This window comes from Geotrypetes seraphini, chromosome 6, assembly GCF_902459505.1.
Source record: "Geotrypetes seraphini chromosome 6, aGeoSer1.1, whole genome shotgun sequence".
NCBI lineage: Eukaryota > Metazoa > Chordata > Amphibia > Gymnophiona > Dermophiidae > Geotrypetes > Geotrypetes seraphini.
Window position 1 is genome coordinate 134,685,824 of NC_047089.1, and position 21,282 is coordinate 134,707,105.

Below are 21,282 nucleotides of genomic sequence, written 5' to 3' on the forward strand. Positions count from 1 at the left end.
CCTTGATCTAGGCTATAGCGATAACCCTCATCAAATAATGGAGCCATCTATAAGTAGCTTGTGCATGTTTAAAATGGCCAGGAAGCATTTAGCATGGCAATTTCATTCACTGGGCACAAGTGTTCTGCTGGCTTATTTTTGGTACATTCAACCAACATTCAACAATTTAAACTGTATCAAAGATATACAACATCCAAGAAAAAAGTCATTATTCTAGATTTCAGCAAACTAATCTTTTAGCCTTAAGTATTTTGACCTCCAACTAGTTTAGTTGGAAACTTTTTTTTGCATGTATAAAATTACTGGTTACCATGTAGTGCCATCTAAAAAAATATTACACAGTATTTTTCTAGAGCTGGGAATAACCTTTTGGTCTCCTACTTAAAAGCATGAGTAGCCTTTGTCACTTAACACACTTGAATTAAGTCAGGAGCTGAATGCATACCAAGCAGAAATGATCTGTCTTAATTTAACAATTTTCTGGTGTTTAAAAAGAAGATTTCACTTTCCAGCAGGTACTGCTTCAATGAACAAGAAAATATCCTTTCACACAACTGAGCTTTAAATAGAAATTTCTTATATATAAAGTTAATACATCCTTAAAAGCACTTAATTTTTTGATTTCTTATATAAAGTTAATACATCCTTAAAAGCACTTAATTTTTTGAATTGAAAGTTCTTATAATAAGTCCTCCAGGGACAGGGAAATACCTACTGTACCCTCAATGTAACTTGCCTTGAGCTACAAATGAAAAAGGCATAATCCAAAATCAATTCAAACTGCTCAAAGACTGAGCTCCATAGGAGAAACTTCTGTATAAATTTATAATCAAGGCCTTATTTGACATCACTCTACAGGCAGCTACCACTAAAATATAAGTTCTGAGGCAGAAAGATTAGCACCCTCCCAAGTTCTGATAAGTTTTCTGGGTTTAGTAGAATGAGTGCAATTTTATTATTCACTTAAAAAATGGTTGATATAATAAGCATGTTTGCACAGCTTATTATATCACAGAGACTCTCGCCTATAACTATGCTGATTTCACTTAGTAGTTCTCTCTAAGAATAGTGCACCATGGATCCATCAGTGATTCAGCAATGTACATTTTATATGTTAAAATAAATCCAGTCTCTCTTCCATTTATTAAAAAGAAAAAAAAATATCAATGGAAGTGTGAATAGATAATGCCAGTAATTGAAGTTTGGGTGCCCATATATGCTATTCTTAAACAAAGGAACTCCCAACTCCAGCATCCTAGCTAGGGCTATCTCTATAAAATGATCACAATAAAAATTTACTTTGGTAAGATGATGTACATTATAGGGACAAAATTCTTTCATGGAGGGGATGCTGCCTACTCAAGATACTAAGAGATACTAAGAGAGTGATTTCAATACCCATAGGCCTGTAATGAGTTTTTAATGTGTTCTATAACAGATGAGCAGCAGCAAAACGTGGTCTCTAATTAAAGTGGAATTTAAAATTAAATGGTCCTCCTGAGCCAAAGGGGTTGAATCCCTGCCACTGATTCCAGCTTCTGTGGAAATGGCTTCCTCCACCACCCTGCTGGTTCTCTGGGTCCAAGGGATCTTCTCCTGCATCAAATCGCTTCCTCAACTCTAAAAACAGAAATATAGCCAAGAAGATAAATCAGCACCTATTGTGACCAGAAGGGTAAATTGCAACTTTGTTTTGATACAAAGGAATCCAGTTATAAATAGGACATTACATCTTCTACCACCTAGCATGCATGCATTTCCACAAACAAAAATCCAATGTAAAACCCAGTAGAAACTTCAACTCAGCTGAAAGGCTCAGAAGAGAAACGCGAGCCAAAAAGACTAAAATATAAATCTATTCCTAAAGAAGACTAAAGCAGACTATAATTGACTGAAGACATTAATGAGGTGTTATTGTAAAATACTGATCAAGAATTAATCTGATATGAAAGACCTTTAAGGTGATCAGTTTAGCTAGTTTAAGTGGTGTATCAACGTGAGGAGGGGTCAACTCCGGGTTCAACTCAAAGGAGGATGTTCTGGTCCCTTGCCCATTGCTGCAGCCTTCAATTTTCGGGCCACTGGTAATGTCTGTCAACTGAACACACAGACGTTGGTGGCCCGGAAGCTTTCCCTCTGCAGTGTTCTGCCTCTCCGGGGACATGAAGTTTAAGCAGAGGGAAAGCTTCCGGGGATGCCGAAGGCAGCGTGTTCAGCTGACTGACACTGCCAGCAGCCTAAAGATTGTAAGTGGCAACCATGGAGTTGGAGGGGGGAGAGTAATATTGCACCAGATTGGTGGAGGGGGGGGTAAAGGAAAAATTGGGAGGGAGGGAGGACGGAAGATGATCAGAGAAGGAAGAGAAAAGAGAGCTGTCAAAGGGAAGGGAAGCAGAAGAGAGGAGAAAGAGGCCACACCACAGGGGGAAGGGAAGGAATCAGATTCTAGACCATGGAAAGAAAGAGGGAAGCAGAGGACAGAGTTTCCGGAGTATATCGGGGTGAGGGGAAGGAGGAAAAAGGGAGGGAGGGAGAGCTAGAAGGGAAAGAGACAGAGATGCCAGACCATGAGGTGGGGCAGTGGCATAACAAGGACAGACACTGGGTGGATGGGAGAAGAGATAGAAAGGGCTGGTGCTACATAGAAAGGAATTTTCTAAGACGAAGAGGAATAGATACTATAGTGAGCAAGTATAGCAGGCTGTTAATGGGCCAAAAGAATTATTTGAGTCTGAAGATTTTAATTGATGATTCAAGCAGAAAGATCAGAACCAAATGCTGAAGAGTTCCTACATTTTATGGTGAATAAGGGGGATAGTTTAGAGAGGAAGTTTCCACCTGTAGAAGTTCCTATATCTGAGGAAACCATTGTAATGTCAACAAAGTGGTCTGAATTTGAGGTGGTGAGTAAGACACAAGTGGCAGATCTTTTGCAATCATTGTGCCCCACTAATAAATTGATTGATCCATGCTCTTTGTCTATAGTGAAACAAGTAAGAAAGGAGGTGGTGCCATCTTTAACTTATATTGTTAACAAATCTTTAGAAATGAGTATAATGCCTTTATTATTGAAAACAGCTATGGTTATGCCATTTTTTAAAAAGGATGGCTTGCATGAGATGGTTATGGGAAATTACAGACCAACTACTGTATTACAATTTGTGAGGAAGATCATTGAAAGGGCAGTCGTAAAACAGTTTTTTATATTAACAGCTTTATTGAGTGCTCCAACTCCTCCATGCATAATGTGGTGGTATTTTTTAGTTTGGGTTTCTCATTTAACTATGGTGTAAAACACAGGTGTAGTATTTCACAGCTTACAGTGCTGGGGAAAAAATATGGTCTTTCTGGTTGGATACTGTTTTTTCCAAAAAGTATTTTTTCATGGTCATCTTTTATTGGTTGTGATTTGGTGATGGGCTCCTGAAATTTGGCTTTGGGATTTTAGGAGCTCATTTCATGGAAAAAGATTTTTAAAGTTTTAAAAGTTACTCTTACTGGTTGTGGTGTGACTGTGGTCTCTTGAAGCATTGCAATTGTATTTGGAACTGTATTGAATATGCCTATTTGTTGTAGGTACATATAACTTTGTGATGCTCCACAATGTTACGAAGGTCCATACAAAGGTCAATGTGACTTTTACTCTTCTAGTTTTGGAATGTATGGTTTGACACATCAATTCTTCAAATATTTTTCAATTTATAATTTTATCACAAATTTTTTTTTCCCATTCTAAACAGTCAATTCATACATTACAATGCTGTTTCAGATTCATTTTTATTCTTATTTTTATTTCTTAAGGACTCTTGGGGAAGATAAGCTAAACACGGCCTGTGTAGGGTATGGCCTTCAGCTACAGTATCACAGATACTTGAGAGTTTGCATCCAATGATATTTTTGTATTATATTTTGTATTATATTTTTGTATAATATAATATTTTGTATTAAATATATTTGCTTACAAATATATATATATATATATATATATATTTTTTTTTTTTTGTAAGCAAGTTGTATAATAAAGTATTTTGACGCCTACTCTCAGGCAACCCAGGAACGTGTTCCGCATTGTTTGTCTTTTTGACTGTCATGGTGCACATTTCTTTTAAATTTTTATGATTATCATACAATGCTTTCCACTGGAATGTCCCAAAACATTGGTCAAATAAATTGATCACGTGTGTGGCCAACTTGAATTCTGTGTTCATCTCAGAAGAATTTGCTTCAATTGCCATCTTTGGACAAGATGCAATTGACTAGAACAAGGAACAGAGTATTTTGCTATACAGGCTCATGTATAGCCATGTAAGTTGCCAAGTGAATTACAAGCCATAAACTGTTATTTAAGTTTCCAGAAAATATTGAGAACTTGGCCATTTAATGATAGTTTTCATTCTGTTTAAAAGTTCAGCCTATGAACAGTCATTGGAACGTGTGGATAATGTGACATATTGAGTATAAATTATTTTATGTGCAATGGTTTGTTGGGAAGTTGTATGTTAGAATTGGAAACCACTATAATAAACTTGATTTTTAGTAGTATAACAAGTATTAAAATCAAATCAAACAGAATATTCATTATTTATGAAAACTGTTTTCTTTTAGAAAAAAAAAACAAAAACTTAGAGATATATTTATTCCTAGAAAGAAAAAAATTATTCATCCTTTTCAGGAAAAAGTTTTAGCTCCAGTAAGATGATGCTCATTACAGAGTGCTGGAAAGGAAAAAAAGCAGAAAATTATTCAGCTTGATTCCATTATGCTAAAGGAAGGAAGACAAACCAAAAAAGAAAACCATTCTGAAGGGAATACAAAAGCCATACCTGGGTCAGTGAGGACTTCTTTTGCAGATGCTATGTCAATAAATTTTTTCTCTGCCTTTTTCTTTTCCACTTCATCCTGAAAGTTATCTGGATGCCACTGCTGTGCTAATTTTCTGTAAGCTTTTATAATTTCTTGTTTTTTGGCATTTCTGAAAAGTAAAGAAAACAGAGTTTGTTGTATTGTTTATCTACCGTGTTTCCCCGATGATAAGGCAGGGCCATCAAATAAGACAGCCCCCCCCTTTTTATTAAAAAATGTAAAATAAGGCACACCCCCGCAAATAAGCCACCCACCGATACCTGCGCTTACCCGAATCGGGTGGTACGCTGGGTGACTCCGTGTGGTCCCTCCGTCTACCTATTTGCCTCCATGGCTGCGTGCCGCGCCTCGTCATGAAGTGAAGAGGAGGAAGTGACAGGACTGCAGCGCGCGCTCGTGACTCCGCACCAGGAAACACAGGCAGCTTCCCTCATCCCTCCCTACAAAATTTTTTTTACATAGTTCCCCCCCCCCCCGACGTCCGATTCACCCCCCGCAGGACCGCTCGCACACACCCGCACCCCCACCCCGAAGGACCGCCGACTCCCCGACACAATCGGGGCAAGAGGGAGCTCAAGCCCTCTTGCCCCCCCGACTCCCCGACACGATCGGGGCAAAAAGGAGCCCAAGCCCTCTTGCCCCGTCGATTCCCCAACTCCCCGACAATATCGGGCCAGGAGGGAGCCCAAGTCCTCCTGGCCCTGGTGACCCTCCCCCCCCCCCCGCTAGTTGTTCGGGCCAGGAGGGAGCCCAAACCCTCCTGGCCAAGGCGACCCCCTAACCCCACTCTGCACTACATTACGGGCAGGAGGGATCCCAGGCCCTCTTGCCCTCGACGCAAACCCCCCCCCCCCAACGACCGCCCCCCCCAAGAACCTCCGACCGCCCCCCCAGCCGACCCGCGACCCCCCTGGCCGACCCCCACGACACCCCCAACCCCCTTCCCCGTACCTTTCTGTAGTTGGCCGGACAGACCATGTGCCTCAGGCCCTGCCCCCAGGAGGGACCTAAGGCTCCCGGGCCTATTCTGATTGGCCCAGGCGCCTTAAGCCCCACCAGTAGGCGGAGCTTTGGGACAGATGGGCCAATCCGGCCTCATTCCGTCGTTGGCTGCCTGCCGGACAGGCGGGTTTGGCTCCCGTCTGTCCGGCCAACTACAGAAAGGTACGGGGAAGGGGGGTGGGGGTGTCGTGGGGGTCAGCCAGGGGGGTCGGGTCGGCTGGGGGGGCGGTCGGAGGTTCTTGGGGGGGGCGGTCGTTGGGGGGAGGGGGGTTTGCGTCGAGGGCCTGGGATCCCTCCTGCCCGTAATGTAGTGCGGGGTGGGGGTCACCGTGGCCAGGAGGATTTAGGCTCCCTCCTGGCCCAAACAACTAAGGGGGGGTCACCAGGGCCAGGAGGACTTGGGCTCCCTCCTGGCCCGATATTGTCGGGGAGTTGGGGAGTCGGCGGGGCAAGAGGGCTTGGGCTCCCTTTTGCCCCGATCATGTCGGGGAGTCGGCGGGGCAAGAGGGGAAGCAGCAGGACACCGGTAGGAGCTTCTACATGATGGGGGGGGTCGGGAGGCTGTGGGGGTGCGAGCAGTCCTGCGGGGGGGGGGGCATCAGGATGAATCGGATGTCGGGGGGGGGGGGCATCAGGCTTTCAGGGTGGAGACAGGACTTCAAGGGGGAGAGGAGAGTCGGGGCGGGCGAAAGAAGAGTCGGGGTGGCCAGAGGAGAGTCGGGGCGGGCGACTGGAGAGTCGGAGACATTGTCTGGTTATGCTGGTTTGTAATGACAACTACCGTTATTACCATTATACTGTACCATATACAGGTAATAAAATTCTGTTTTTTTTCAACAATAACTGTGTACTGTAGTCTTCTTCATGGGTAAATAAGGCACCCCCCCCCCCCCGAAAATAAGCCCTAGAGCATATTTTGGCCTTCCAAAAAAAATAAGACAGTGTCTTACCATCGGGGAAACAGGGTATATCAGGGGTGTCCAATGTCGGTCCTCGAGGGCCGCAGTACAGTCGGGTTTTCAGGATTTCCCCAATGAATATGCATGAGATCTATTTGCATGCACTGCTTTCAAAGCATATTCATTGGGGAAATCCTGAAAACCCGACTGGACTGCGGCCCTCGAGGACCAACATTGGACACCCCTGATCTAGATTGTCTATGACCAGGCTTGTTCTGGACTGTAGGAGTTTGCTGGCTAATGGAATACAGATGTAGGTCCCTAATTCATAGACAGATATTTTCAGATATAAAGATGCTCTACTAATTTTCCAGCTTTGTAGATTACATAGTAGATTTTTCTATAAGCAATGGAATAACTTAAAGGGAAGGAGTGGAATTTGTCACAGGCTATGGGGCTCATAATCAAAAAAATAAAACTAAAACATCTAAAAAGTGGCCTAAATCAGTACTTGGACGATCAAAAAGCCAGATCGTCCAAGTACAGATAATCAAAGCTGGTTTTAGACTTATCTAAAACCAGCTTAGGCCTTTCCCTTGCCTCTAAACACCTAGAGCGAAAAGAGATGTTTTTAGAGGAGGGGAAATGGTGGGAGGTGGGCAGGAGGTAGGCCAACCTAGACTTAGTCGTACAACAGGTATACCCAAAAGTTTTAACAGGTTGCCTAGTCGGCACTTATACGTTTTGACTTAGACCAAGTCAAAACACGTATAAGTGCCAAAAAGGGGCCACTGAGCTGCCCTGGCAACCTTCCCACCCCCCACCGCAATGATCGCAGCAGGAGATAGCACCAATCTCTCCTGCCGAGAAGTGACCCCTCACCTCCCCTGATCCGATACAGGCAGGAGGGAGCCCAACCCCTCCTGCGCCGGCGACCTCCCCACCCCCCCGATCTGATACAGGCAGGAGGGAGCCCAACCCCTCCTGCCCCAGAGACCCCCACACCGATCCGATATGGGCAGGAGGGATCCCACAGGAGAGGCCTAAAGAAACTGGGCCAATTCCGGTTGGCCCAGGCGCCTAAGGACCCTCCTATGGGTGGGGCCTTAGGCACCTGGCCCAATCAGGCCCTAAGACCCACCATTCGGTGGATGGCGAGCCTGCCGGGCAGATGGATTTGGGACCTGTCCGTCCGAACAACTGATTTTAGGTGGGGGGGTATGCATCGTGGGCAGGAGGGCCTGGGATCCCTCTTGCCCATATTGGATAGGGGGGGAGCGGATTGCGGCAGGAGAGATTAGGCATCTCTCCTGCAGCGATCGCGATCACCCCTCTACCCGAACTACGGCAGGCATCTCTCCTGCCATGGCAGTTCGGAGGTGGGCCGATCGCCATTGTGGCAGAGGAGATAAGCCATCTCTCCTGCCACGATCGTTACCGGAGGGGGGGGGGAGGTGGATTCTATAACCGGTGTTGTTTTTGACAGATACAGGTTACAGAATCCAGTTTTTGGCCCCTCCTTCGCCTAAAAGTTCTGGTTTTGGGCATTTGGGACTTAGGCTGTTTTGAGGTTAATAATGAATAATGTGTTGTAAGTGTGGACGTAGTGGTGGTATGGCCGTTTAAACTGCTGAACGTAGAGGTAGGCCATTCTAAAAAAAAAAACCCATCTCATTTTGGACGTTTTTTTTTGAGAATGGACATTTCCCTGCTTCTACTTTCAGCATTTAGGGCCTAGTTCAAAAGGGGACTTAGACTTTCTTTTTTTTTAAAATTATGCCCCTCCATATTTATATGAGGGAGTACTGAAAATTTCCTAGCCTAACAAACCAACTTCCTAAATTCTGAGCGTTATTTTGCCACTGTAGCTAAAAAATGTGTTGTCTTGTTTCATTAAGTGCCAATTTGCAGAAACAAAATTCTATGTTTGACATTGTTTCAGATCATTGATTGAACTATATCCACATCATTCTCTTCTTAGTTGGACTGAGAACTTTTCAGCATCTCCTCGAACATATAAATCATATGCTATATAATTTTAAAAAACAGGGAAAATACAGATAAAGACCATAGGCCTATTTAGTCTGTCTAATCATGCCATCTTCTTTCCCCTCTTCTGCCTTAGAGATCGAACATGATTATCCACCTCCACTCTTTCTGTGAAAGAAGTATTTTCCGAGGTTACTTTTAAATCTGTCCCCTTTCACCTTTATACTATACCTCCTCATTACAGAGTTTCCTTTCAATTAAGAGAGACTTGCCTCATGCAATTAAACCCACATAGGTGTTTTAAAAGGTCTCTATCATATCTCCCTTCTCCCACTTTTCCTCTAAAGTATACATATTGAGATTTCAAGTCTGTCCCCATACACCTTATGATGAAGGCCACCGATCATTTTAGTAGCATTCCTCTGGACCAACTCCATCCTGTTTATTACTTTTTTGAAGACAGAATATTGTGTACAATTCTGGAGACTAAAGTGTACAATTCTGGAGACTAAATGAGGTCTCACCAGTCTTTATAGAGGAGGACTAATATCTCCCTTTTTCCTTGACATTTGATAAGGCAGTATATCAAACTCTTAAGAAACCTGAAACCTCTCCCTATATAGTACACCCTAGCATCTTTCTAGCTTTTGCTGCTGCCTTTTCAACCTGTTTGTCCACCTTAAGATCATCACATACTATCACATCCAAGTCCCATTCCTCTTTCGTAGACAAAAGTTCTTTATCCCCCAAACTGTACCATTCCCTGTTTTTTATAGCCCAAACACATGACCTAGCATTTCTTAGCATTAAATCTTAGCTGCAAAATTTCAGACCATTCCTCAAGCTTCGCTAGGTCCTTCCTCATGTTGTCTACACCATCAGGGGTGTCTACTCTTTTGCAGGTTTTGGTATTATCCACAAAGAAGCAAATCTTATAAGATAGCCCTTCAGCAATATCACAAAAAATGTTTAAAACAGGCCCGAAAAATGAACCTTGAGGCACACCACTGGTAACATCCCTTTCCTCAAAGCGATCTCCATTGACTACCGTATTTTCGCGGATATAACGCGCGCGTTATACGCGTTTTTACCTACCGCGCATACCCCTCGCGCGTTATATGCCTGAGCGCGGTATACAAAAGTTTTTAAACATAGTTCCCACCCCGCCCGACGCCCGATTCACCCCCCCAGCAGGACCGCTCGCACCCCCACCCCGAACGACCGCTTGCACGCGCTCCCACCCGCACCCGCATCCACGATCGGAGCAAGAGGGAGCCCAAGCCCTCTTGCCCGGCCGACTCCCCGACGTCCGATACATCCCCCCCCCGGCAGGACCACTCGCACCCCCACCCCGAAGGACCGCCGACTTCCCGACAATATCGGGCCAGAAGGGAGCCCAAACCCTCCTGGCCACGGCGACCCCCTAACCCCACCCCGCACTACATTACGGGCAGGAGGGATCCCAGGCCCTCCTGCCCTCGACGCAAACCCCCCTCCCCCCCAACGACCGCCCCCCCCAAGAACCTCCGACCGCCCCCCCAGCCGACCCGCGACCCCCACGACCCCCCCACCCCCCTTCCCCGTACCTTTGGTAGTTGGCCGGACAGACGGGAGCCAAACCCGCCTGTCCGGCAGGCAGCCAACGAAGGAATGAGGCCGGATTGGCCCATCCGTCCTAAAGCTCCGCCTACTGGTGGGGCCTAAGGCGCGTGGGCCAATCAGAATAGGCCCTGGAGCCTTAGGTCCCACCTGGGGGCGCGGCCTGATGCACAGGGGCCCAACCCGACCATGTGCCTCAGGCCGCGCCCCCAGGTGGGACCTAAGGCTCCAGGGCCTATTCTGATTGACCCACGCGCCTTAGGCCCCACCAGTAGGCGGAGCTTTAGGACGGATGGGCCAATCCGGCCTCATTCCTTCGTTGGCTGCCTGCCGGACAGGCGGGTTTGGCTCCCGTCTGTCCGGCCAACTACCAAAGGTACGGGGAAGGGGGGTGGGGGGGTCGTGGGGGTCGCGGGTCGGCTGGGGGGGCGGTCGGAGGTTCTTGGGGGGGGCGGTCGTTGGGGGGAGGGGGGTTTGCGTCGAGGGCAGGAGGGCCTGGAATCCCTCCTGCCCGTAATGTAGTGCGGGGTGGGGTTAGGGGGTCGCCGTGGCCAGGAGGGTTTGGGCTCCCTCCTGGCCCGATATTGTTGGGGAGTCGGCGGTCCTTCGGGGTGGGGGTGCGAGTGGTCCTGCCGGGGGGGATGTATCGGACGTCGGGGGGGGGCATCAGGCTTTCAGGATGGGGACAGACCTTCAAGGGGGGACAGGACTTCAAGGGGGGACAGTGCACGGAAAGTCAGGGGGGTGAACGGAGAGTCGGGACAGCGCACGGAAAGTCAGGGCAGTGCACGGAAGTCAGGGGGGTGAACGGAGAGTCGGGACAGCACACGGAAAGTCAGGGCAGTGCACGGAAGTCAGGGGGGGTGAACGGAGAGTCGGGACAGCGCACGGAAAGTCAGGGCGGGCGAAAGGAGCGTCGGGCATCATGCGCGGTATACCCGTGAGCGCGGTATACAAAAGTTTTTGTACATATCATCGTGATTTCTGCGCGCTATACCCGTGTGCGCGTTTTACACGGGTGCGCGTTATATCCGCGAAAATACGGTACTACCCTCTGTCATCTTCCACTCAATTGATTCCTGACCCAGTCCGTCACTCAGTTTATTAGACACCTGAGTAGAACAGTGTCAAAGGCTTTGCTAAAATCTAAACACACCACATTTAGTACGCTCCCTCTATCCTTTCTCTGGTCATCCAGTTAATTAAATTGATCAGATTTGTCTGACAAGACCTGCCTCTAGTGAATCCATGTTCATTCAGGTTCTGTAATCCACTGGATTCCAGAAACATCACTATTCTCTGTTTTTAAAGCATTTTCATTAATTTACTTATTACACAAATCAGATTTACAGGCCTGAAGTTCCCTACCTCTTCCTTACTTCCACTTTTGTGGAGAGGGACCACAGCTACCTTTTTCCAATCCTCCAATACAATTCTAATGTGAATTTCACATATATATATTAGAACATACACACTTCTTGTTTACTGGAGGCTGTAGTGCTCATTTTCAGAAAAGAAAACATCCAAAAAGTGTCATAAAGGGGACAGATGGACTTTTTTCTTGCCAAACCCTTTTCAATTCACTATTTTTGAAATCTGTTTTCTAAATAGATTTTCATGCTGTTCATCTAAATCTCAAGGGGTTGTGTTAGAAACGTGTTTTGGGCGGGACTAGGGCAGGCTTATGACTTGGACATTTTTCTCAATCACACTACTGGGTAAAGGTTTGGCAACAAATGTCCCCAAAGTTCTGAACCAATCAACAAACCAAAAAAGAGGGACTATAGGAGGTATAAATCCTTCAAACCGAGGTGCTCAGAACCAGAAGATGGTAAGAAAATCACAAAACGGGAACACGCCCCTGTAAGTGTTTTCAGTAGTCTATCATTGCACCATCTTCAATCGCTAGAAAGGTTTTAACTGTGTCTTAATAAATATTAAAAAGTGTTCATTTCTTGATGAAAAACACGCAAACTCCATCAATTTAAGTGCAAGCTGTTTTTTAAAAAAAAAAAACTTAGCTCGAGATGAAGGTAAGTTAATTAGGAAGTTGACAAATACATTCAGGGCAGAGTTTGGAAGTTTGGGACCAGACCTGTTTTAACAAAGAATAAATGCCAGTAAGTGCCCAAACTGACCAGATGACCACTGGAAGGATGAAGGCATGAACCTTCCCCCCCACTCTTCCAGTGGTCATTGACTCCCTCCCACCCCCCAAAAGATGTAAAGGAAAGAGTATCTTTAGAGACCTGCTTGCTGCTCCATAACATCTGCAGCTGGCACAGAGTAGAATAGTGGTCACTGCAGTGGACTGCAAAGAAGGTTACTCAGGCCCATATTCCACTCTAACTACTACACTTGACGTGGAAGGTGTGAGCCCATCAAAACCCAACAAAAACCTACTTTACTATACAGTACTGGAAGTTTTGCCAAGCAGTCATAAGAACATATGTATGAAAACTGGTGAACTAAAGATTAATGTGCAGAATGTGAAAAATATGCTTAAAATGATAGTGAAAAAATACACTTAAGTGCTGCATGCGCACACAAAATACACGCACAGACTGAAACCAAGGGCTTCTTTTACGAAAGTACGTTAGGGCCTTAACGCGCGGAATAGCACGCGCTAAATTGCCGCACACACTAGCTGCTACTGCCTCCTTTTGAGCAGGCAGTAGATTTTCGGCTAGCACGCGCTAATCCGGTGCGTGTGCTAAAACGCTTAGTGCACTTTCGTAAAAGGAGCCCCAAGTGTAAATGTGTGAAAAAGCTCAAAATGGGATGACCAAATAGAAGATGAAAAACTCACCGGTCAACTGAGTGTGAATAAAACCTAAACAAGAAATGGAACGAAAAGAATGGGCAGGATGGAAATCAATGCTGGAGAGTTTGTGATAAGTTCTTTTCACAGTTCACAACTAGGTTCATTCATACATCACAGTAAATCGATTGGAAAAAGTTTTTGGAGTATACCACCTATGGATATTTTAAATATTTTTCACGTTTTGCACGATAAATTGATGAACTAAGGTACTGGTCAGAGCACACACATTTGCATGAAAGGAACTGACGAGGCATATAAGACCCAATATCGGAAGACCTGAGAAAAGACCTCAATGAATGACCGGAAGAAAAATACGTACACTGTATAATTTTCCTGAGCTGCCTATAATTAGAAAATCAATATAAATACTTCTTTGTTTTGAGTGAGTATAGGCAGGAGAGGGAACGGTAATGTGCAATGATGGCTCCCTGATTATCTTGGTCTTTATCTGTTTCAGAAGTGATCTGGTGGAGGTAACTGAGCACTTTACACTTAATTTAGGTTTAATTCACAGAAAAATAGCACACAAAAGATTTAAATTATAGGCACTGCAATAATTAGTACCATTAGGATATATATTTCATTAATTCCTTAAGTAATTTTGTATTCAGCATAATTCATTTCCATCTGTGAAGTAAGGGGTAAAAATAGCGTCCCAATTGTAGGCGGCAGTAGGCGTCCTACTGCTGTCTAGCCAGCCAATCGGGACTCCCGTGTTTTAAAAAAAGCCCCGAGGAGGGTCGCCTATATTGTAGGAATTTTTGCAAGCCTAGGGAGGTACGCAGGGCCGCCTAAGCTCTCCTAAGGCTAGGCGTGGATATGGATTTGCCCAGAACTGACCTTAGGCGAGCTTAGGCGGCCCTAGGTGTCTCCCTAGGGTCACGACAGGCGCCTGAAATGTAGGTCAGCAAAATGCTGATCTATATTTCAGATAAGACACGGACGCAGATCCAATTGTGGTAAGGGAATCTCCCTGCCACGATCAGATTGTTTATTGTTTATTCAGGTTTTTGATTTAACGCTTTTTCGAAACTACAAAGCATTGAACAAAATTTAAAATTAACATTTAAACAAAAATTTAACAAATAAAACATACATTTCTATAATGAAAACATCTATTATTGATTAAACAATAAAAAAACTACAAGACTGACAACAAATACGTACTAGGTAAAACGGACTGAAAAGCCCTGGACACGAATAGGAAGAGGGAGAAATACAATCGATATAGAAAATGTGAGAAACATTTAAGGTAAACACAAAAGGGGATTGGGAAAATAAATGTAAGAAACAAGAATAGGTTAATAACTAAACACAGTTGATCAATTAAAAGCATCTTTAAAAAGAAAGCACTTTAAATTGCTTTTAAAATTTTTTAAGTTTTTTTCCATTTTTAAGTGTAAAGGAAGAGTATTCCAAATCATAGGGGCTGTCACAGAAAAGATTGAGGTACGACGTGTACCAATTATTTTTAAAGATGGAATGTTAAGATTATATTGAGAAATAGATCTTAAAGCTCTCGGAGGGTCATATGGGATCAAAAGTCTGTCTATAAATGCTGGTGTATTGGTCTGTAAAGTTTTAAATGTCAGAAGGGCGATTTTATAAGTTATCCTGTGTGGGACAGGCAACCAGTGGGCTTTTTGAAGCAGTGGGGTAACATGATCAAATTTCTTTGCCCCCGAGATTATCTTAATGGCTGTATTTTGGATCAGCTGCAAACGTTTTAAGTCTTTATGATAGATCCCTTTTAATAATGAATTACAATAATCCATTTTTGATATTACAAGTGCATGGATCAGCAATTACGGCAGGGAACCCATGCCCCCCCAAAAAAAAGACTACCGGCAAAGGGATGCTCAGTCCCTCTTGCCGAACACACACACACAGAGACACCCTGACCCCCCCAGCTCACCTGGACCCCCCCCCCCCGGTACCTTATTGAGTTGGCTGGGCAGAGGGATGCTTTCTCCCTCTGGCCGGCAGGCCCACCTCCACTGAATGGCAGGCCTTCCCCTTCCCAGTGCATCATGGGATACAAGGCCCTGACTGGCCCAGGTACTTAAGGCCCCTCCCATAAGCACCTGGGCCAACCAGAATCTTCTTTCTCAGTGAATTCTCTCATAGTGAATTCTGGAATCCACTGGGAGTAGCCTAACATTCCGATTGGTCAGATCCCTTAGGCCAATCCCCATGAGGACAGATGCAATTCTATATAGGATGCTTAGGCGGCTTCTGAGACCGAGTGTCCTATACAGAATCCAGCCCCAAGTGTCATGTCCCAGTATTAAAGTATTTTTTAGTTTTAGGCTTAGTGCAGTTCAACGTATGTTTCACCAGTATGAATTTCCATCCTGCCCTTTCTTTTCATTCCATTGCTCTTTTAGGTTTTATTCACACTCAGTTGATCAGTGAGATTTTCATCTTTTATTTGGCCATCCCATTTAGAGCTTTCACACTTGACTTCAGTCTGTATTTTGTTTGCACATGCAGTGCTTAAGAGTATTTTTTTCACTATCATTTAAGCACATTTTTCACATTCTGCACATTAATCTTTAGGTCACCATTTTTCGTATATCTTCATATTTTTTCAAAATTTGTCTAAAAACATCTTTTCCATTTGTTGGTCAGTGGAATAGTAAGTAGCGTGCTTCAAGGACTGGTGCTGGGTCTGATTCTGTTCAATATGTCTGTGAGCAACATTAATGGAGGGTTAGAACGTAAGGTTAGCGAATGTTACCAAGATTTGTAACAGAGTGGACACCCCAGAGGGAGTAGAAAATGGATCTGCAAAAGTTAGAAGAATGGTCTAAAATCTGGCAACTAAAATTCAATGCATTTTTTTTTTGGGGGGGGGGGGTAGAAATTTGTAGGGAACTGTATGAAGTGGGAGGCTCATAAGCACAGATGGAGAGATTGGGGTGATTGTGTATGAGAATCTAAAGGCATCTAAAAATGTAATAAGGCGGTGGCTATAGCCAGAAGGATGTTAGGCTGCATAGAAAGAGGAGTAACCAGCAGAAGGGAGGTGTTGATGCCCCTGTATAGATCACTGGTGAGGCCGCACATGGGAGTATTGTGTTCAGTTTTGGAGGCTGTATCTGGCGAAGGATATAAAAAGACTTGAAGCGGTCTAGAGTAAGGCGATGAAAATGGTAAGGGGTTTGAACTAAAAGTAGTACGATAAGAGACTGGAAGTCCTAAATATGTATACTCTGAAGGAGAGAAGGGACAGGGGAGATATGATATAGACGTTTAAATACTTGAAAGATATTAATATAGGACCAAATATTTTCCAGAGAAGGGAAAATGGTAAAACTAGAGAGCATAACTTGAGGTTGCAAGGAGGAAGTCTTAGGAATAATATTAGGAACTTCTTTTTCATGGAGAGGGTAGTGGATGCCTGGAATGCCCTTGCAAGGGAAGTGGTTGAGAGGAAAATGGTGATAGAATGCAAAAAGGCGTAGTATAAACACAGAGAATCTCTAATTTGAAAATGAATGGTATAAATTAAAGAATTAAGACTGGTATTGAACAGGTCTGTGTCCCATATATGGTGATTCGGTGTTGGATGGGCTCTGGAGGGCATCAATGGGAACTCCACTAACTTGGAACATGAGGACGTTACTGGCCAGACTTTACACTAGATGTCCTGCAAAGAAGAGAATAGATAGGCTGGAGTCAGCTTGGACGGCAGCTTAAAGCAGTTGGAACCTAGGCCAGTATCAGGTGGACTTTACAGTTTATGACCCAGAAATATCAAAGAAAAGAGACAAGTTAAAAAATTGAATCATATATTTTTTATCAGTATAACTAATGGGCAGATTGGATGGACTGTTCAGGTCTTTTCCTGCCGACATTTACTATGCTACCCATGTTGTTTCTTGGCTCATATGATGACACTTTTGCATCTGGCTGTTTTCACATATTATTGATTTTCTTAAGTATTTATGAGGGGTGTTCAATAATTTATCTACCACAGTAGGTAAGAAGCATTTTCAATTTTTGTTTTATTTTTCAATATAGTCCCCTGATAACTTCATAACTTTTCCTGCAATGACTTTAATCCCTTTGAAAAGAATTCTTTTTGACCTTCCAAACCAGGACATCACAGCTTCCTTGATATCTTCATCACTTGAAAACTGCTGTCCACAGAGAGATTTCTTCAAAACTCTGAACAGGAAATAATCCAAGGGAGCCAGGTCAGGTCTGTAGGGTGCATGGTTCAGCTGCTGAAACCCACATTATTGGATGGCAGCCTATGATTGTCATGATGTGCACCAGCCCATTTTTGTGAAGAAGCAGCATGTTTGCTTTGAGTTTTCCTCATCTTTTCTCCTCGATTGACTCCCACAAAGCGATCAATGTGTTGGTGTAACTCTCCCCAGTTATGTGGCATGAACTCCAGAAGCAAAAGTCTTTCATCATCCCAGAAGACAGTCGACATGACTTTGCCTGCAGATTTCTGTGTCTTGAACATTTTTGGGGTAAGGGACGAGCTGCCGGTGCAGGTGATCGAGGCAAACAGCGTGCAAGAATTTAAGAGCAAATGGGATGCCCATGTGGGATCCCTTAGAGGGTTAAGCCAAGGTAACCTGTCACCAGGAGTGGGATCCCTAGGATAGTAGACTTGGGGGTGGGTCAGTAGAGTGGGCAGACCTGATGGGCTATGGCCCTTATCTGCCGTCATCTTCTATGTTTCTATGACTTGTGCTTCCACTGTATTGACTCCATTTTGGACTCAGGATCTCTGTAATAGACCCAAGTCTCATCTCCAGTCACCAAAAGATGAAAAAAAAATTTACTTGGTCTTCATGGAGCATCTCCAAGTACTCCTGACAGCACTGGAGCCTCTTGGACTTCTGACATGGCATCAGCATTCTTGGAACCCATTTTGAACTTACTTTAGATATGCCAAACTTTTCATGCATTATTTTCCAAACTGTACTTACCAAGATGTCCATTTCTTCAGCTATTTGGGAAACCTTAATTTGCCTGTCTGACAAAATTAAATCCTCGACTTTCTTACACATTTCTGTGGAAGTTGCTTCCACAGGCAATCTAGTATGAGGGTCATCTTCAATGGACTCTCTCCCTCATTTAAAACTGCTTGCTCCAAAATTTTACTTTGTAGGATAATGGGGCAGACTCACCATAAACTGCATTGATGTGTATATGGATCTCCTTTGGCTTTTTCCTTTCTTTTGTCAGAAATTTTATCACTGAACGGTGCTCCAAATTTAGCAGTTTCTTACTTAATTTGCAAGAGGATTCTCCTGATATTCTGTCTCTTGGAACGTTAGACTCAAACTGTATCGCAACTGTGCATGAGTAACCTTAAGACATGTTGCAACATGCACAAACTTGTTTCAACATGCTTGCTTGTTTTCATACTCAGTTAAATTATTGAACACCCCTCATATGATGTGCCTGTTCTTGTATGTACATTCTTTTATTTTCTCTAGACTCCTGATGCAGGCGGATTTGCCAAAACACGGCCTTTTTCCCATCTTAAAGGTCTTTTGTGCTTTTTTTCTTTCCAAATATTTTAATTTTATTTTTTTTAAACATTCTTTAGGCTTTTGGAAAAATTTGTTAGCTCCTCCACCAAAAGTAGCATAAAAATATTTTTAAATAGTAATTTTACATTTCAAGGACTATGAAAGATAATGGTTCTAAGAGAAAACTACATTTGATTTGAGACCAGATAAATACTCTAAAATACTCTTTAAAAAAAAAAAAAAAAAAGACCTTACAGAGAGAGGAACCTAAAGTCACCTTTTTACTCCTAAGATTTTGTAGTAATCTCTCTTTTGAGACTGTTTCAATAGCCGTTGTGCTTTTTCAAGACCTTCTCGAATCTGCTGGTCATTTTCACTGTTTGTTTGGGCAGTTTCATAATCTTTAATAGCTGTTTAAAAACAAAACAATAGTTAAGTTCAGGTCACTGTAAGAAAATTTCTTTTTTTTTTTTTTTTTTTCCATTATTTTTTATTTTCAAATCTTACATAAAGTGTACAAAATATTAAAATACAATTGATAAATATATATTATCACTTTTATATCTAATACATTATATATCTAAATTTGATTTTCCCCCTCTCCCTCCCCCCACCCTTTTATTACTTTAATATAATATTTTAAATTTTCAAATTTTACAAAAAGTATGCAACATGTTAGAATACAATTGATGAATATTCAATAACATTTTTATATCTAATACATTATGTTCTAAATAAATTTTATCCCCTCTCCCTCCCCCCACCCTTCTATTACTTTTCATTCATACATTATATATTGTATAATATTTTATAACATATTATTTAGAAATTATTTTCCTTACCCCCCCTCTATGTGTGTCATAAAAAAAAAAAATTCTTGAAATAAAGAAAAGAAGAAAAATCATATTATTTATTCATTACAGTATTTTGTCAATGGCCCCCATATTTTTATGAATTTGATATATGTCCCTCTTTGTATTGCTATTGTTCTTTCCATTTTAAATATGTGACATATTGTATTCCACCAAAATGTATAATTCAGGTTATTATAATTTTTCCAGTTATTGGTTATATGTTGAATAGCAACCCCTGTCATTATTAATAAAAGCTTATTATTTTCTGGTGAAATTTGACTTTTTTTCCTCATCATCATTCCAAATAATATTGTATCATATGATATTGCAATATGATTTTCCATCAATTTATTAATTTGTGGCCAAATTGAATTCCAAAAAGTTTTAATATAGGGACAATGATATAATAAATGATCTAATGTCCCTGGTTCTAGATTACAGTGCCAGCATTTATTGGACTTAGAACTGTCTAATTTTTGCAAACGTGTAGGGGTCCAAAAAGCTCTATGTAATAAAAAGAACCAAGTTTGTCTCATAGATGCTGACACTGTACATCCCATTCTCCAAGACCAAATTAGTGGCCATTGAGATGCATTAATCTGATGTCCAATCTCAATGCTCCAAATATCTCTTAGACCATTTTTTGGTTTTTTATTCAAATATCCAGATATTAATTTATACCACAATGCGGCTTGATGTCCTAGGAAGTCTGTTTGAAAACATAAGAACTTTAAACTATATTGATTATTTAATGTTTTCCATTCAGGGAACCCAACCTGAATGGCCTGCTTCAATTGCAACCATTTAAAACTTTGTGTTTTATTAAGACCAAATTTATGTTGCAATTGTGAAAAATCCAGCAGTTTACCTTCTGAAATAACATCATCTAGAGATCTAATGCCTGCAATAATCCAGTTCTTCCAAAGGATTTGAACTCCGCCAATTTTGATCTTGGAGTTTATCCATATAGATTGATTAGTTGATTTGTTTATTGGGTTAGGTGTTAATTTATCAATAAACCTCAACGTTTTCCAAGTATCCATTAATAATTTATTTTCTCTGTATCTTCTAGGTATGTTGATACTTGGCAAATGAACTAAATTTAGGGGAAACATAAGGCGCCATTCTAAATATAACCAATCTGGTGCGTTATCTATAAGTTCTGGGAGGATCCAATACATACCCTGACGTAGAATATAGGCTTGATGGTACCTATAGAAATTTGGAAAATTTACCCCTCCCTCTTTAATTGATTTTTGCAAAGTTACTAAAGCTATTCTAGGTGTTTTACCAAGCCAAAGAAATTTTGTTAAAATGCTATTAAGTTTTTTATAAAAGGACCCCTGAAAGTAAACAGGTATCATACTCATTTGGTAGCAAACTACAGGTAACATCATCATTTTAATAGTTTGGACTCTTCCCCACCAAGAAATATGTAATGGGTTCCATTGTTCACATAACTCCGTAACTTTTTTTAATATATATTTTTCATTCTCTTTTACTGTATCTTCAATTGTATTTTTAACTTGAATGCCAAGATATTTAAATCCTTCTTCTTTCCATATGAATGGAAAAGTATCAAATAATCCTTTTACACAATGAACATTCAAGGGTATAATTTCAGATTTATTCCAATTAATTTTATAACCTGAAAATTTACCAAACTTATCAATTAGTTCCAATAAAGAAGATAAGGTTGACTCTGGATTTCTCAAATAAAGTAAAATATCGTCAGCATAAGCAGAAATTTT

At 42.3% G+C, this 21,282-nt stretch overlaps 1 protein-coding gene across 5 annotated transcripts in view; it reads right to left on the minus strand.

The window, feature by feature from the left end:
• Nucleotides 1-555: 555 nt before the first annotated feature.
• Nucleotides 556-21,282, minus strand: part of DNAJC3 (DnaJ heat shock protein family (Hsp40) member C3) — a 134,421-nt gene continuing 113,694 nt past the window's right edge. For all 5 annotated transcript variants that reach the window (XM_033948151.1, XM_033948149.1, XM_033948152.1 and 2 more), the window contains 3 exons: nt 18,955-19,087; nt 4,824-4,972; nt 556-1,620 (listed from right to left, as the gene is read on the minus strand). In XM_033948151.1, the coding sequence (XP_033804042.1) occupies nt 1,463-1,620; nt 4,824-4,972; nt 18,955-19,087 (440 nt within the window). In that variant the 3' untranslated portion in view covers nt 556-1,462. The remainder of the gene's footprint in view (nt 1,621-4,823; nt 4,973-18,954; nt 19,088-21,282) is intronic.